Raw genomic sequence first — 17,661 nt, 5'->3', positions numbered from 1 at the left:
CATAGAGAAGACAAAAAGGATGTTAGAATACTCCAAACTATTGAATTTCTTCTTGGCTTAGGTAAGACTTGACACGTTCTGCAGTAAAATTGAGTTTCGAATAGAACGCCTTCTCAGCATGCTTAAAAAGTGCATTGTCGTATTGCCGGTTGTTACTAACTTTATACCTTCTTCTTTAACCTGAATCATCATCATCTAGTCTCTAATGTCCACTGCTGAACATATGCCTCTCACATGTTTTTCCAATTAGTCCGATTTTGCGCCATCTGAATCCAATTTGTAGTCACTCTTTTTATGTCATCTGTCCATCTCGTTGGGGGTCGACCTCTATTTCTGTTAGCTTGTATTCGGGGTCTCCATTCCAAAATTCTTTTTGTCCACCGGTCATCAACGAATCTTGCTACATGACCTGCCCAATTCCACCTTAGTGTTGTTATCCTTTCAATAACGTCTGCTACTCCTGATCTTTTGCGTATAGTAGCATTGGGTATTCTATCACGTAGAGAAATCCCTAATATTATTCTCTCCATTGCCCTTTCCGCAACTTGTAGTTTACTCACTGTTATTCTTGTGAGTGTTAGGGTTTCTGCGCCGTAGGTCATCACTGGCAAAATACACTGATTAAATACTTTTCTTTTCAGACACATTGGAATCTTAGACGTAAAAATATTCTTCATTTTTCCAAATGCAGCCGAAGCGAGGTTTATTCTTCTTTTCAGCTCGATTGTTTGGTTGTCTTGACTTATTCTAATCTCATGGCCCAAGTATTTATAGGAGTCAACTGGCTCAATATCTTTGTCTTCTACTGATATATTTTTGTTGTTGACTAAATTTGCCATAAATTGTGTTTTTGAAAGACCAACTCTTTTTGTGGCAATATGGAGTTCTTGGAGCATTATCTGTGCCTGATCAAAGCTGTCTGCAATAAGAACGTTATCATCTGCAAATTTAAGGTAATTTAAAAATTTTCCATCTACATTGATGCCCTTTTCATTCCAATCTATTGTTTTACAAGCGTATTCTAGCAAAGTTGTAAATAATTTAGGAGACATGTTGTCTCCTTGCCGAACACCTTTTTTAATACGAAAGGTCCCAGTATCTTCATTAAGTCTTACACAGGCTGTAGCATGCTGATAGATGTATCTAATGAGGGATATGTATCGGTGATCTATTCTACATTGTGTTACAGCTTGGAGCATTTCACTTTGATTGACCGTATCAAATGCTTTTTCAAAGTCGACAAAGATAAGTACCTATCAGGGGTCTATTATATTCAATGGTTTTTTCAATCAACGACTTAATAATTTGCAAATGATCATTTGTTCCGTATCCAGCTCTAAATTCTGCTTCCTCACAAGGTTGATAGAAGTCTAGTTTTGATATCAACCTATTAGTTATTATATTCATAAACAACTTATAAACGTGAGATAACAAGCTGATACCTCTATAGTTCTTTAGCTCTGTTATATCTTTCTTTCTGTGCAGGATTACTATAACAGCTTTATTCCACTGAGATGGTGTGTTTTGAAAGAAGTAAGTTATATAATTGTGTCAATGCTTTCAATACTGTCTTTCCTCCTGCTTTAACTGCCTCAATAACGATTTGGTCATCACCAGCTGCTTTATTGTTTTTCATTCGATTTAATGACTTTGAGACTTCTTAGATTGTTATTTCTGGGATATCCTCTGAACCCACATTCTGGACTTTTCTCAACTTAATGCCGTCTTTCTTACCCCTTTCTCTATATAATTCTGTGTAAAATTCTTCAACTACCTTAATTATCTTATTTTTATCTGTTACCACTTTTCCATTTCGATCTGCGAGCTTAACAATATTCTTCTTACCTAGAGCTTGACATCTCTTCAGCACCTTTAAAATTTTATTTTCCTCGACCACCGTTGTAATCTTTTTTGTGTTATATTGTCGTACGTCCTTTCTGACTGCTTTATTAATATCTTTATTAAGTTGCTGTAGTACACGTGCATTCGTATCGTTTTTGTTCTTAAGTTCTCTTTGTGTCTCCATAAGTCTTTTTGTCTTTTGACTGATTTTTTCCTCCTTATCTCTCCTAGGATTTGTATTGCACTTTTTCTCTGCGTTCTTAATAGCTTTTATTAAATTATCATTTAAGGTTTCGACATCCATAACGTCTATATTTGTTGTCTCTAGACATCTCAGAATTTCCTCTTCGAAGGACATGGTGTTTTGCGATTGGATTCCATCCTATTGGGTGTGTTTTTGTTATCATTTTGTATTTTTGTTTTTGGAGATTTAGCAGGATCTTCGCTCCTACCATTCTATGATCACTTCCCACTGAACAGCTATTAAGAACTGTTACATCATGGCCCAGGTCTTTGTTGGTTGTTAAGACAAAATCAACTTCATTTTTGGTGACTCCATCTGGACTTGTCCAGGTCCATTTTCTTTGGGGACTTTTTTTTGAAAACGCTATTCATTGCAAAGAGGCTATTTCGTACCAGGAAACCCAAAAACATTTCGCTTTTTTCATTTCTTTGTCCGAATCCGTAGGGACCTATTGCAACTTCGGTCCCGTCCAGTTTACATCCCAACTTAGCATTAAAGTCATCCATTACTAGGTTGTGTGTAGTAGGCGCCAGTTTTACTGCATTTTCTAGGTCTTCATAAAAGGTTTCCACTTCCTCGTCCGAGTGTGTAGATGTATTTTATATGAAATATATTTCACTTATTTTTATATAGTGAAATGCTGAGGCGAGCGTCACGGAACTGGCACCACAAGATGAAGTCGTAACGAGTAGCGTCATGGAATAGAGATTTTTCGCGTCGATTTACTACTCTGATACAGAGTAGGTGAGACAGAACGGTTTTTATAACAATTTATTTTTTGCCATTATTTGTAGAAGTCAGATAAGTTGTTTATTTCAATTTATAAACACCATGACAACTAACCTCAATTAGTGTAAGATACAAAATAATTTTTATTCTGCAATTTGTACTAATGTAGAAAAGTTCAACAGAATATCTAATCGCCCTAGACAACCCATATCGGAGTTAGATAAGATTTACAGGGAGACGGTATCGTTTTTAAAAACTCACCCTAATCTTCTCGTCCTTACTAGTGATAAAGGGAATGCTACTGTCCTCATGGATAGAGATCAATATCTTAATCTTAGCCAATCGTTGTTAGATGATGATAGATACTATCAACCTCTCTCTACCAACCCTTGCTCTAAATTTACAAATAAAATAAATAAATTCATTACACACTTAAAAAATATTAAGATCATAGATCAACCACTTGCAAAATTTTTACATAATTATGATGGATATGCTCCCAGATTTTATTGTCTACCTAAAATACATAAGCCCACATTGAGCATGAGGCCAATTGTTTCCTCCATTAATTCACCAAATACTAATATTGCAAAATTTTTAACTGACATCTTATCTAAATCTTATAATTATAATAACAACTTTAATATTGTTGATTCTTTCCACTTTAGTGAATTTATTAATAATTTTGAACTTCCACAAGGCTACATTTTAGTGAGTTTTGATGTGGTATCTCTTTTCACTAATTTACCTCTTTCGAGCGTTATTACCTCCCTAAGAAATCACTGGAACTCCATCCAACCAAACTGTCCTGTATCCTGGGATGTTTTTGCAGAACTTTTACAATTAATATTTGACACTAATTTTTTGGTCTTCAACGACAAATATTACCTTCAAATTTTTGGGACACCTATGGGTTCCTCAATCTCTCCCATCCTAGTTAATTATGTACTGGATGATTTAGTATCTGACCGTCTGGGTCTTTTAGATTTCCAAATCCCTTTTATTAAACGGTATGTTGATGACTTATTACTAGCCTTACCTCCAGACAAGATTCAGGCCACCTTGTCTTTATTCAATGAGTTTGATCCTCATTTACAGTTCACTGTTGAACTTGAGGACTCCAACACAAATAGTATTCCCTTCTTAGACATGCGTGTCATTAGAATGGGAGATAACACCCTTACTACAAGTTGGTACAGGAAACCAATGGCCTCTAATAGGTTTCTCAACTACCATTCTTGTCATCCCTTCAAATATAAATTAAACCTTATTAAAGCTTTAAGCTGCAGGCTAAATAGACTGATACATCCGATTAATCGAAGGGAATCCTTTCAATTACTTAAAAATATTCTGATTGAGAATTCCTATCCATCCTCCCTTATTAATAAATACCTTTTCGCTCAAAGCTATGGTTCTTCTTTAAATGATATACCCAATGGTGACCAACTTAGAATGATATCAAATAATTCAATTAATAACACTGTTCTGCCTAATACTGTACTTGGGAATCCAACTACCCATTACTCCTCTTTACCTTATTTTCCTCAAGTTACTGAGAAACTCGTTAAACTGTACAAACATAATAACGTACCTGTTAAAATTGCTATTAAGAATGCTAAGACTGTCAGGAATTTGTTCTCTAAAACTAAAACACCTCTGTCCCTTCTGGAACAAGTGAATGTAATATATCATATACCTTGTGCTGAATGTGACTCATGTTACATCGGTCAGACTGGGAGATCACTGAGAGGGCGTCTTACGACACACCGCAGTGATATCAATTTATCTAAGCATACTTGTGCTCTTGCCCAACATGCCATTAACACTAAGCATGAAGTAAACTTTAATGAAGTTAAAATTCTTGGCACTGAACGCAATCTCGTTAAAAGACAGTTTTTAGAAATGTGTGCAATATTAAAACATCCTAATACTCTTAATAAGAGAACGGACATTAGTAATTTGAGCCAAATTTATCATGCATTAATTTTACAGAATTAGGCTTGATATGTTGTTTACTTAAATTTTGTCCCATTTTGGGGTTTTCTTTATCACATTTTCTTATAATAAATTTAAATAAACATAAAAATAAAATATAAATAAATTATTCCTTCTTTAATTAAGATTTATCAACTTACTTTTTATTAATATTTGTCAATATCACTTTTACATAATTAAGTAATTGTTCTTTTTGATGAACCTGTTTGTAAAATTTTAAATTGAATCTGATTCATAGAATCCTTTTCATTACGGTCCTTAATGTTTGAACCTTTGGACTGTGGAAATTTTTATTAATCTTCACCTGTTAGCTGGCTAACTAGTGACGTCATAATATTATAATATATGATATATTGGATTGACTTCTCTTGCTTTGTTCTTTGTTGACAGATCAATCACTGTAGGGTTAAATGGTGATCTTAACCACCTTTTCCTTTCACTGCTTGGTTTTTTAACGACAAGTTGTCAACCAAATTTATCACATTCTTTGAATATACCGCCTTAATACATAGAGGTTGGTAGCTTGCCTTGCTGTTTATGTCATTGTGACTTCAAGGCCATTTCTACTCACGTTGTTGTGCGTGGGTGTCAAACCTTTAAATTCATTTACCAACGAGCCTCAGTAAGCTAAAGACTGGTAACTTCATTTTATCTTTATTACTATTAATCTTTAATAACTTATAATGTTACCTAAAGTTAAAATTAAAATATAATTTTTTAAATAAATTTGTTGGAAGTGCAATCTGATGATCTTTCTAGTTCTTTACACTTTAAAATAAACCTTAATGTTTTTTACTAAGTTTTTATAAAATTTTTTTTATATATACATGTATTTTTATCACATGTTCTTTTGCTGTGCTAATTTTGTCAAATTGCAAACTTTACCTAGTTTCAATTAATTGTTATATACAACGTTAACTCTGAATGTCCAGCTTTGTAAGCTTTTTCATATTTTTAACATCACTGACTGCTACATGTCTTTGTAAGGTAACACACTTTGGTTATAACTTCTCTATGGATGTTTGGTTTCATATTGTTCTTTTTAGATGAACTGATGATGCTTTCTGAGCAGAAAGCGAAACGTCTTCAATAAATAGATGAAGTAGCCATCTTCTTTGTCTTTTATTTCTCCACTTTGACCGAAAAAACCACCACTCTTCGAGTGTACCTTAGTTTATATTGGATTGACGGTCGTACTCCTTTTCTCGATATATATATATATATATATATATATATATATATATATATATATATATATATTGTTACGATTGTTTATTTTGACTTTGATTTTAATTTATTGAGCCAATAAAAAAATTATAATTTAATTGTTATCAAATGTAAAATAAGACCCATTATATTACCTGTGTTCGATGGATTCAAAGATTTTCTAGTTGTCGTTTATCGAGATAGAGAAGAAGGATAATAATAAAAGAAAATAGTATATTACAAAAATTAAGTATTCTTTATTTTATATAAAAAAAGGAATAAAACAATTTTCAACTTCTGCCGTTATCTTATCAATCAGCATACAAGAAAATAAATGAAATTTTTATAATAATAATAAGATTTTAAATCTACATAAATTTATAATAAGTGAAAACCAATTTTACTTAAACTTTCCTTTACTTGAAATAAAAAACAACAAAACTGTAACTTTTGATTAGTCAAACAAAACTCAATTCTTTAAATTTGAATGATAATGACCATGATGTCAACACAGATCCTTCACAGATACCAATTTCAATTGTTCAAAACACGTACAGCTTTTTTTTTTCTTATTGAATTGTATTCCTTCGATGGCCAATACAACTGCCTCTCCCCGTCTCCTAATCAGGCCTACCCCATTACCATTAAAAAACGACTATCCAATCAAAAGCTCAAATCTTGTTTACTACTGTTAATGTTTTTTCTAAAAATTCTGTGTATCATTTGTTTTTGTTTTTTGATAATTTTGTTGGAAACGGAAAAGGTCGTTTCAAATTTCTATTCTTATCTACACTAAATCTTATCTTAAATTACTATATACATTTTGTTTATAATGATATCTTAAAATTTTATTCCGATGGATCTTTTTATTTATTTTTTTCTTTGGTTGGGAAAGAAGAAGTATGACAATATATATATATATATATATATATATATATATATATATATATATATATATATATATATATATATATATATATATATAGGCGGTTATTTTTATTTTAATTATAATTCAATTTTTAATATTTTATTTTTAATTCTTGTGCCTCAGTATCTCTCATAATTGGCCTTTCTCTCTCTTCTTTGTCCTTTTGTCGATTATTCTCCTCATAACTTCTAGTTAGTTTTCGTTAATAGTTTTTCTTGGCCACTATACTTAATTGATTTATATTTGAATACTTCCTCAATAAGTAAAAGTTACCAAAAGTTTTTGTGAAATCAGGGGCAGACATCACGAAAAAGCTTCTCAGCAAGCAGTATCCTGAGCCAGTACATATAACGGATGACCGCGGCCAATGGATAAGTATCATTGGTCAGACTATCTGAGCTGCTGAAGCTCAATGATGAACCACAACACATCTGCCAAGATGTTAATAAATACGATGACGACTTCTTTTTGTTGCAGACATAATTAATAACAATTAACAATTTTACACACAAATTAACATAAAACAAGAAAGATAAGAATATTTCGACAAAATAAAGCAAAATTGATAGAAACACAATTACAAACCTACTAATTTAAACACCTAAGTTTACTTTTAATAATAAAAAGAGCTGTTCGCATTATGAAACTGGATGTGACACTAAAGTATACTTTACTCCAAATTGAACATTAAGTACAGTTTAGTTTAAGTTTTCGTTATGAAATCGGGCGTGTATTTTTATTCTATACACTTCACATTTTAAAATAATTTTATATAAATATATATCAGATTTGTACAATTATCAGTTAAAAAATTGTATTAAAGTATGACAAATAGAGTTATTAGTAAAACATTATAAGTTGAACTTTCATATTTATACTTTGAGAGAAATTTCTTATCAGCACATATTAAATATGGCTTTTTACGAAATATTAGTCACAGTAAACAATTGGAAGAGTCCATTTACTTGAGAAGGGTTGACTGTTATACAACATGTAAACTTTTCTGTTGTATTAAAATTTATAAAAATATTCAATAAATAATAAAATTACTTCATTCAAGTGTAAACATATTATTTAAATTTAAAAAATATAGAAAACATAGTATGAAGCTACCACTTATTTGATATGTTGTTTGAACAACGTTTTAAAATTATTTAGGGAAGTACATTTTTTTGTTTTGTGACACTGTTGGGTTTTGTTGTTTTCTGGACCCTACTGTGAGTGTCTTGTAGTGCTCAGAATTAGTTCTTCAGCTCTTCTGATTACTTTTGTACTTGTTATTCCGTAAAGATAATCCGTGATTTGACCAATATCGTTAATAAAATAGTCTTTCTTAGCAGTCGTTTTTAACAGGATGCTTTGTTATCTATTATTTCGATATTATTATCCGTTACAAAACAATAAAGAAAAATATAAAAAATAATAAAAAATCCGAAACAAACAAAAACAAATAAAACAAAAGTGGGAAAGAGAGAAAAGAAAAAATATATAAAAAAGTGAAGCCCGTCTAGATATCAACATTTTTAACATTTAAAAAAACAACATAAATAATGAATACGGTTTTCTGTTTCAACATAAATAAAAATTCAAGTACCTTCTTCAATTTTTAAAACTCCTTTGTCTTAACAACACATAAAGCTTTCGAGAAAGCATTCTCGATCGATGAAGTAGATACAATCAATGAATAATCGCTGTCGTTTTATCATTTTTCTTTAATCGGCGAAATATATCGCTTTTCCGCGTTTTCGCGTTAGGCCGTTCTACTATCGTTCCATTTTGTCAAAGTTTTTATCAGCGCGCCCGAATTGACATCAGAAGTTCATTCAGAAAACGGCTATGTTTCGTGTTTTTCTGCAAAAAATATGTTTGTAATGGACTTTTTTGTTAAATGAAAAAATATTTCCATCGTACAACGCTGCTACTCAAAGGAAAATATTCGTTTGTAAATTTTTGTGTCGAGTTTTTACGCCGTAAACGTGTACTCATTTGATGTTTAACGATATGCTTGTAAGTTTTTATTAAATCAATCATTCTTTTGACATTTAATTTTAAAAATTAGATACGTGGACCGCCGAATATTTTTAATTAGCTTTGTGTATAAAAACATAATATAAATACAAATATGCATATTTTGTATTATTATGATCATTTTATCATCATCGTCATCATAGGATTGATTTTTGTTTAAATAAAAGATTGGCTTCCCTATTTATATCCTCATGTGCATTTATCCTCTTTGACAACAATATAAATCTCTTTAGTTAAATAGAAATACAGATATATTGTGTCTAAATATCTTCAAGAATATCCGTTTAAGTCTTTTTCTTACTTCGTATAGCTAGTAAATAAACGCGAGTCTTGGAATAAAACGATTTTTAGTTCTATATTGAAGTATTTTAGCGGTAACCATTCCATGATCGATATTCTAATATTTTGTCAGCGATCGATGGACATAAATTATTCTTAATACCTTGATCGCTACTTCGGACATATCATAATATTGCTAGTCAGTAAAATACGTTAATATTTCTAATACCATTGACCAAAATATTATCTTTGTGGATTTTTACAAAATAATCAATTATTTTTCTAAATGGTTCCAATATATTTGGTTCCAAACATTTTACCCTTTTTCGTAAACTCTGCCGAATTGTGCCTTTCATAAGAATTGTATTCTAATACCAATTATATTATGCATACTTACGATTACTTTCCGTAATCAAATTTTAGGTCAATCATTAAATATCAATGGTTTGTTTATAATAGATTACTAGGAAAATTTACCTGACTGAGACTTGAGGCTTAACTATTATAATCAGTTGTACAGTCGGTTACTGAATCAGAATTTAGTTTAGTTGCATATGCCTAAAATCAAAGAACACGTTTCTTTTCAGTTCACGCTCCAACATTACCCTACACATGTTTCAAAGTATTCACTTCTCATCAGGAGCACTTGTAGTAACTTAAACTGAAACGAAATTCTTTCAACTATTTGGCCGTTACAGTAATATAACATGCTTGAGTACGCTAGTAGCGACCTCCATATGAAGTAACGAAATGTGAGAAGCCTTCGTTTCAAAATCCAAGCTCACTGGAAGCTATTGGACGATATTAGCCTTTTATTCCGACAATAAATCTAGATTTTACCCATAAAAAACACCATCTCTTGCAGTTTTTTTTAGTTGAGACGTTAAAATAAAAGTAGATGACAGCATTTTTTTTAAGTTTAAGCTCTACCATGTTCTATACGGCTTTCAAAGTATTCATCTCTCATCAAGAGCACTTGTTTTACATTGAACTGAACCGAAATGCTTCAGACTTGTCGCTGCTTGATATAGATGTCACTATTAGCATACTTAGGCATGATATGTTAGTAAATAGTGCAAATAGAAATAGAACGGCTTGAATTGAAAAGAAATTCAATCATCTATGTGAATTATAGAGGGTGCTCCAAAAAAGAGTAGTATATCAAAGTTATATTCTTTCTTATGGAACACCCTATATTTGATGAAATTTTTCTATTGTAAAAAATAAGCCGTATTTTTAAAAGAGTTCCCTATATTTAAATACTTATATTTAAATAAGTATTTTGATTTATTTCGGTTTTTCTAAAAATGTATGGTTTTAGCAAAAATTAAATGTCAACGAATCTAGAATTGGAGGCAAATTTGGTCGTGGGTTTTAATAGACTATTTTTAATATTTAAAAAAATGTTTATTATAGCAAAATTTTAGCAAATTTAAGCTGCAATATTGTACTGTACTTATTTCAAATAAAACACCCTATATTATATTGGCCTGTCGTGTGGAAAATTTGCTTTCCATCTATATTGGGGTTTTCTATACCTATTTTCCTCCAGTTTTGAAATATTTAAAGATTTCCTAATTTGTAAGCTTTAACAATAATTAGACTCAAGTACGCTGTGATACAATATTATCAAAAATTGGCGACATACCTAGCCTAGATACTGTTCAAAATATCATTTAAATTGTATCATTTTATTTCATATGATGTTTTATTATTTTAGTTGAATTTGTCCTACATGTTTTATATGTCCTACAATAATATTCTCATTAACTGCCCGCCAGTTTTAAAAACGTAGTTTTTTTTAAAATTGAATCTTCTGACCTTAATGAATGTTAAGTTAGTTAACTTAGATAACTCCAAGCATCAACAAGAAGCTCTACTACCTGACTCGAGAAAGTGCGCCCTTGTCGAAACGTGGCCAAAATAATGGTTTTTGTCAACACCAAAAAAAAATTATTCAACGCTGAGTCAAACCTGGAGAACTACAGCTAAAGCATATATATAATCTACAACAATTTAGATTGTTTTAAACAAAGTGTAAGATTCCAATTTATTTGTGGTTAGGTTTTTACGTAAAGTAAGAGTGGATAGTGCTTAACTGTTCCGTATCTGCCTTGAAATTAATTGACTCTTTTTCTTTATTGATGTGGTATGTTTCCAAAAACAATTTTTTTTTATTTCTCATATACCACAAAAAATGGGCCACATCAATTAAGAAAAAGAGTCAATCAATTACAAGACAGACACGGGACAGTAAGTAATATCTACTGTAATATTCTAAATAATTTAAAATAATTTAACTAAAAAATTTATTTAAAAATCCTATTAAAGGTATATAATTAAAACACCCTATCGAGCTACATCACACAACGTTTTCGAAATTAATATTCCATCATCATAACGCTAATGATGAAATATTAATTCCTAAAACGTTCTGTGATGTAGCCCGATAGGGTGTTTTAATTATATACCTTTTATAAAGGATTTTTAAATAAAAAAAAATTTTTGTGATACAGCCAGCTACAGGAACTTATTTCCTTGTGGATTTTAATTTTACTGTTTAAACAATAAAAACCTTTAAATCATCCTGTATATTTTTAACATTTATGTGATCTAACAGTCGCTGTAAGCTAGTAAACAGTATCTAATTCATTCGCCCAAAGACAAAAATGTTATGCCCACCAATTCTTCAGTCGAAAATTTCATATATTTTTTTTAATTATTAAAAAAAAATGTGAATTAAAATATAGAAATTTGTTACAAAAACTGCAAATAAAACAATATTACCAGCTTTTTTGACACAAGTTGATAATTTTTATTTTATTACGTATTTGGCCAGATACATTTAACGTTTCTTTGTTTCAAAACATATAGTTGAACATAGTTAAACAAAATTCACAAATACTCATTAGAGATATTAGAGCTATGAGAGGAGCAGTATGCAGATCAGATCACCACATGGTCAGGGCAAAAATTGTTTTCCCATATAGATTAAAGGACAGTGTCTCATCAAGCCAAGACGAACAACTTTTAGAAAGAATTGATCTTCCTCAATACAATCTGTCCAGTTTAATTCATGAGAGCACCTGCACACTATATAAGACTCGAATGGACTCCAAACTTGACAAAACACTAACAAATACCAAATGCATATATGAGAACATAATATCAAGTATTCATCAAACAGCACAGGAGGTCTTAGGAATAAAACAAAATAAAATTAGTAACCAGCTTTGGTGGAATGAAGACGTCGAAAATGCGGTAACAGAAAAGAAAAGATTATACCATAAGTGGTTGAATACAAAAGATGACGCAGACAAAGACCGATACAATAAAATGAAGAAGAAAACCAGAAAGATAATTATGACCTCCAAAAATGAGATATGGAATAGAAGGTGCAGAGAGATAGAATCTTATATTGGAGGACGACAATGCACTGAGGCGTGGAAGTTTATAAACTCTGTTAAGAAGCCGACTAACGAGAAAGTGATTCTAAATCCCACAAATCCCGAGGATTGGACACATTATATTATTACAATCATCTATTGAATGACAACAGAGACGAATTTAAAGAAGATATGAATTCATCAAGAATCGAAATTCTGGGAGAGCATATTACCATAGATATCAACATAGCTCAAAAAGCTATAGCAGGGATGAAGAATGGGAAAGCAAGTGGACCAGAGGGAGTAACTACGGAATTAATAAAGAATGGCTCAGAAAAATTACACAGAATGATCACGGTGATATTTAACGAATATATTAATGAACATCCAACACCAGATGAATGGAAAACAGCATATATGACCCCAATATATAAAAAAGGTGACAAGAGAAATTGTAAAAACTATAGAGGGATATCGGTCACAAGTTCAATGAGTCGACTATACGGTCGAATACTACGGGACCTGATAGAGGAAGATTATCAATAGTCTGAAGACGAAGAACAAGGAGGATTTAGAGCAGGTCGTTCATGTACAGATAACATCTTCTGTCTTAAACAAATTATAGAAAAGAAAATTGTGACAAATAGAGAGTTACATATGACTTTTGTAGATCTTGAGAAGGCATATGACATAGTCCCGCTAAATAAACTATGGGAAGTCCTGGGCACATCAAACATACATCAAACATTGGTTAGTGCTCTCAAAGATCTATATTATGGTTCAAACTCCCAAATAAAATTCGGAAACCTCTTACCTGAAAAATTTGCAGTTACTAAGGGTCTCAGACAAGGATGTTGTATCTCTCCGACTCTATTTAAGATTTATATTTTTGCAGCTCTCAAACAATGGAAAAGGAAAGTCAAAGGAATGGGTATACAATTGAACGATCAGGATTACATATATACAGTTTGCAGATGATCAGGTGGTGATCTCAAATGACAAAGATGACATGGAATATATGCTTAGAAAACTAATTGAAGAATACCAGAAATGGGGATTAAATATTAATTTAGAAAAGACAAAATACCTCTTAATTGGAGCTGAAGCAGAACAACTCGATATCGAAGACAATCAAAAAATAAATCCATGCAACGAATATAAATACCTGGGCGTCATCTTCGACCGTAGTGGAAAAGACGAACGAGAAATAGAACATCGAATTGTACATCGAATGCGCTCGAAATCTGGACGAAGACCTAACTCGACAGAATACAGTGGCGTTTGGGAGTCGGACAACGTCGTACGACGTTATAAACAACCAAATATATATATATATATATATATATATATATATATATATATATATATATATATATATATATATATATATATATATATATATGTATGTTTCAAAACATACTTTAATATATCGTCAAAATTTTGGTACTTTTAAAAATTAGTTCAGTAAGATTAGTTTTACTCCTAAATACAACTTTACTAATGATAAATTTAGTAAATGAAAGCGATCATAAATTCATTTTTTTGCCTAAAATTACCGAAGTAGATTTTGAAAATGGTTAATTATTTATTCTAATAATTTATTTATGGATATCGATTACATTTATTAGTCTGTAAATAGTATTTTGAAACATGATGAATTAGTAAATTAAACTAACTTTTATTAGCATACGTGTTTATTTCTTTGATAATTTAATATAATTATGTTTCGTGAAATCAGATTATAACTCTTAAAATTTTAGTTTGTTGTAAAAAATATATTTGTCTTTTACTTTTACCAATTTGAAGTGGTTAGAAATTAGTATAAAACCAAGCAGACCAAGTGTTTATATGCAATACTTAACAATTTTATTTATTAACAAAATAAAACTGCATCAATTAACACAGAAGTTAATTTTTGAAATTAACATTCTTGATGATTATATGATGATGATAGATCATTCTTGATAATTGAAATTAACGTTCTTTATAGACTATTATTTATAAATGGATAGTTTTTAACGAAAATTAATGAATACAGACTGCCAGTAGTCGTGATTATCATTAGCTATTTGAGCTATGAATACTGAGTGGTAGTAGTTAAATTTTTGTATTGTATGTTTCCGGCAGTGAATCTGTCAACATATTCTCAAGCTGAGCGAACGGACATGTATATTAGGCCAGTAAATAAACGTGAAATAGGGCGATACCCTGTAATTTTGCGTGTCACCACCGAATTACATAAGAATTTGGATTTAGATTCTATTAATCCTTCACTTCACTTTTGGACTTGTGTCCTTGGTTCCTTTTTATTTTTTATGCGTAAAACTATCCCTATTATAATAAATTGTATAACTGTAAATTAAAGCGGAAAAAAAAGGATTTTTTTTCAAAATTTTAAAAAATTTTGTTTTACTTTAAAAATAATTAATTTATATTTAAATGGGAATAAATAATTTTTTTGAAAAATAATCAATTTGAACTGGTCAAACAAATCATATAAACAATACCTAAATAAAAAAATTGTAAAGCAGTAACGATTGGTTTAATTTGTGGTGCTAATTAAGGCGTGATTTTTACGATGTGTTTACCAAACAAAGGGACCAACTTTATTTTGAGTTTATGTAACTCGCTTAGTTTTTATGCTAGAAACTTTCTGCTATATTTTTGCAAAAATATTTTTTTTGATAAATACTTACTTTTTGACTTATTTGTGAAAAATCGTCAGAAAACTCAAAACGTGTTGACTTTACTGATTATACTTCAAAACGGTCATTGATATATAGATATACAGCTCAAGAAAATAAGAGAAAAACTTATATTAAGGACTACATTATAATAGTATCCGACAAGTTTTTTACTTAATATAATAATATAAAAGAAAATCGATATGTTTTTGTGTAAATATTTTGAATATACTGGATAAAATGGATATACCTAATAGTAATTATGTCTGTACCATTTAAAAGTTAAAGATCTTTACCATGAATGTGTCGAAAAAAAGTAAAAAAATATTTTATTCACGAACAATGCTTTTGCAAAATTACTGTCATTTTTAAGTTAATATTTTTATACAAATTAAAAAAAAATTTTCTACGGCAAATTGGTAAAAAGTTAGTCGTTTTTAATTTGCATTTTATTTTTTAATAACAATGAAGAAAGTAATCAGCGCCGATTTAAATATTAAGGTTTAAAGTTTTCGTACTTTTAAGCGCCGTTTTAAATATTAAGATTTAAACTTTTGTTTTAAAAAGCTTGGGATTGAACTAAATTGTAAATTTTTAAAAATAATCTGTGTTCAAGACGTGTTCTTTAATTTGTTTAAAAATGTTACAAATCTATATGGTAAATAATTAGAACAACTTTTAAATTAATTGGTGTATTGATTTGAAATTTTAAGGGTTTGTTAAACATCACATTCCACACTTTTGCCGCATTAAGAAAGGTGTAGCTTGGTTTTTCTGGGACGTAACAATTATCGATTTTACCTTATTTTCCTGTACTCGGGGCAATAACTTAGTATTACAGCTTCCATAACACATCATTTGATTTTCTGCAATATTTCAAAAGGTTGTTATATTCCAAATGAATTATTTTAATAACAAACCTTTTTAATGGTTTAAAAAAAATTTAATCTCCGTCTTTGGGGCCAGTAATGTTTAGTGGTTGAAGGTAAGTTATTACTCATAGAGTAATCGAAAATCGTAAAACGATATCCGAGAACTTTCAAAGTTTTTTTTTTTATTTAGCAAAAACATATAATCCACATCAACCACGAAGGGTTATTAGTGGAGTAACGTACACAAGAGTTCATTTTATTTACATTAAATAGATGTATATAAACGTAAATCTTTTAAATAATTTATTACATGGTCAGTGTTTATGGTTAAAGTGGTTTTGATGTCATCTAAGATTCCATATTTTCTTCTTGTTTCTTCGTGGTACTGGCAGTCAATCAGAATATGCTTCACCGTCAATGGGAGAGAACAGTTTCTGCAGGTTGGAGAAGATTCTTTGTTGATTAAAAATTTATGGGTCAGTGCAGTGTGTCCAATTCTTAGTCAGTTAGTTATTACTTGGTCCCTTCTATTGGATGGATTATTCAAAATGGTCTTCACAAGGGGATAAATCTCATATAATTTGGTTTTTTGAATCTTTCCAGTAGTCTTGCTATATGTTCATACAGTGGTCTTTAATTAGGTTTTTGAGATCGGAGTATGGGTAATTTCTTGATTTGGTTGTGTATTGTGACTTGTGAGTTTATTCGACTTGTGTTTGCTAGGTTGTCCACTTTCTCATTTCCAGCTATTCCTACATTCGACGGTACCTAGATAAATGCTACTTGTTTTCGAGTTGATTGAATTATATTTATCTCATTTGTTATAGCCCGAAATATTGGATTTGTAGGATATATTTGTTTTACACCTAATAGAGCATTTAATGAGTCCGTGATGATGAGACATTTATTTTCACTACGCGTTTTGAAAAAAATTAAGGCTTCTATAATGGCTGTGGTCTCGCCTGTGAGGATGCAGAAGTTTGTAGGTATGAATATAGTGTAAGTAGTGTATTTACAGTAGTATGCAGCAGCGTGTCCGTCATGAACTTTAGAGGCATCACTGAAAAATTTGGAGATGATTAGGATAATGAGATATCACTTCGGAGTACAAGTGTTTAATGAAAATCGGATTTGTATTTGATTTGGGGTATTTTGTGAGGGTTAAGTCAATGGTCAGAGACATACACTTGGCATTTGTGGACCTGAGAAAGGCGTATGACTCTGTACCAAGGTCAGAACTATGGGAGGCAATGTACAAATTAGAAATACAGACGGAACTCATAGAAGCTACAAAAGCTCTGTATAAAGAAAATAAAGTGTCCATTAAAATGGGAACAAGAATCATAGGAGACTTCACCACAACAAAAGGGCTCCTGCAGGGTTGTTCCACATCTCCAACCCTATTCAAAATATACTTAGAGAAAGCCTTGACTACATGGAAAAGAAAATGCGAAGGCATGGGAGTACC

At 30.8% G+C, this 17,661-nt stretch overlaps 2 protein-coding genes across 2 annotated transcripts in view; both read right to left on the bottom strand.

The window, feature by feature from the left end:
* The window catches only part of Ac78C (adenylyl cyclase 78C), a 757,610-nt gene that overhangs the window by 716,275 nt on the left and 23,674 nt on the right, over positions 1-17,661 (bottom strand). The window lies entirely within an intron of this gene.
* On the bottom strand, positions 1,661-2,200 carry LOC140435765 (uncharacterized). The gene has a single exon (XM_072524485.1). It carries the CDS (start codon positions 2,198-2,200, stop codon positions 1,661-1,663), a length of 540 nt encoding a protein of 179 aa, XP_072380586.1.

Source organism: Diabrotica undecimpunctata, chromosome 3, assembly GCF_040954645.1.
Source record: "Diabrotica undecimpunctata isolate CICGRU chromosome 3, icDiaUnde3, whole genome shotgun sequence".
In the NCBI taxonomy this organism is placed as follows: domain Eukaryota; kingdom Metazoa; phylum Arthropoda; class Insecta; order Coleoptera; family Chrysomelidae; genus Diabrotica; species Diabrotica undecimpunctata.
Note: the sequence above shows the minus strand (reverse complement) of the source record. Positions and strands in the feature narration are given on the sequence as shown.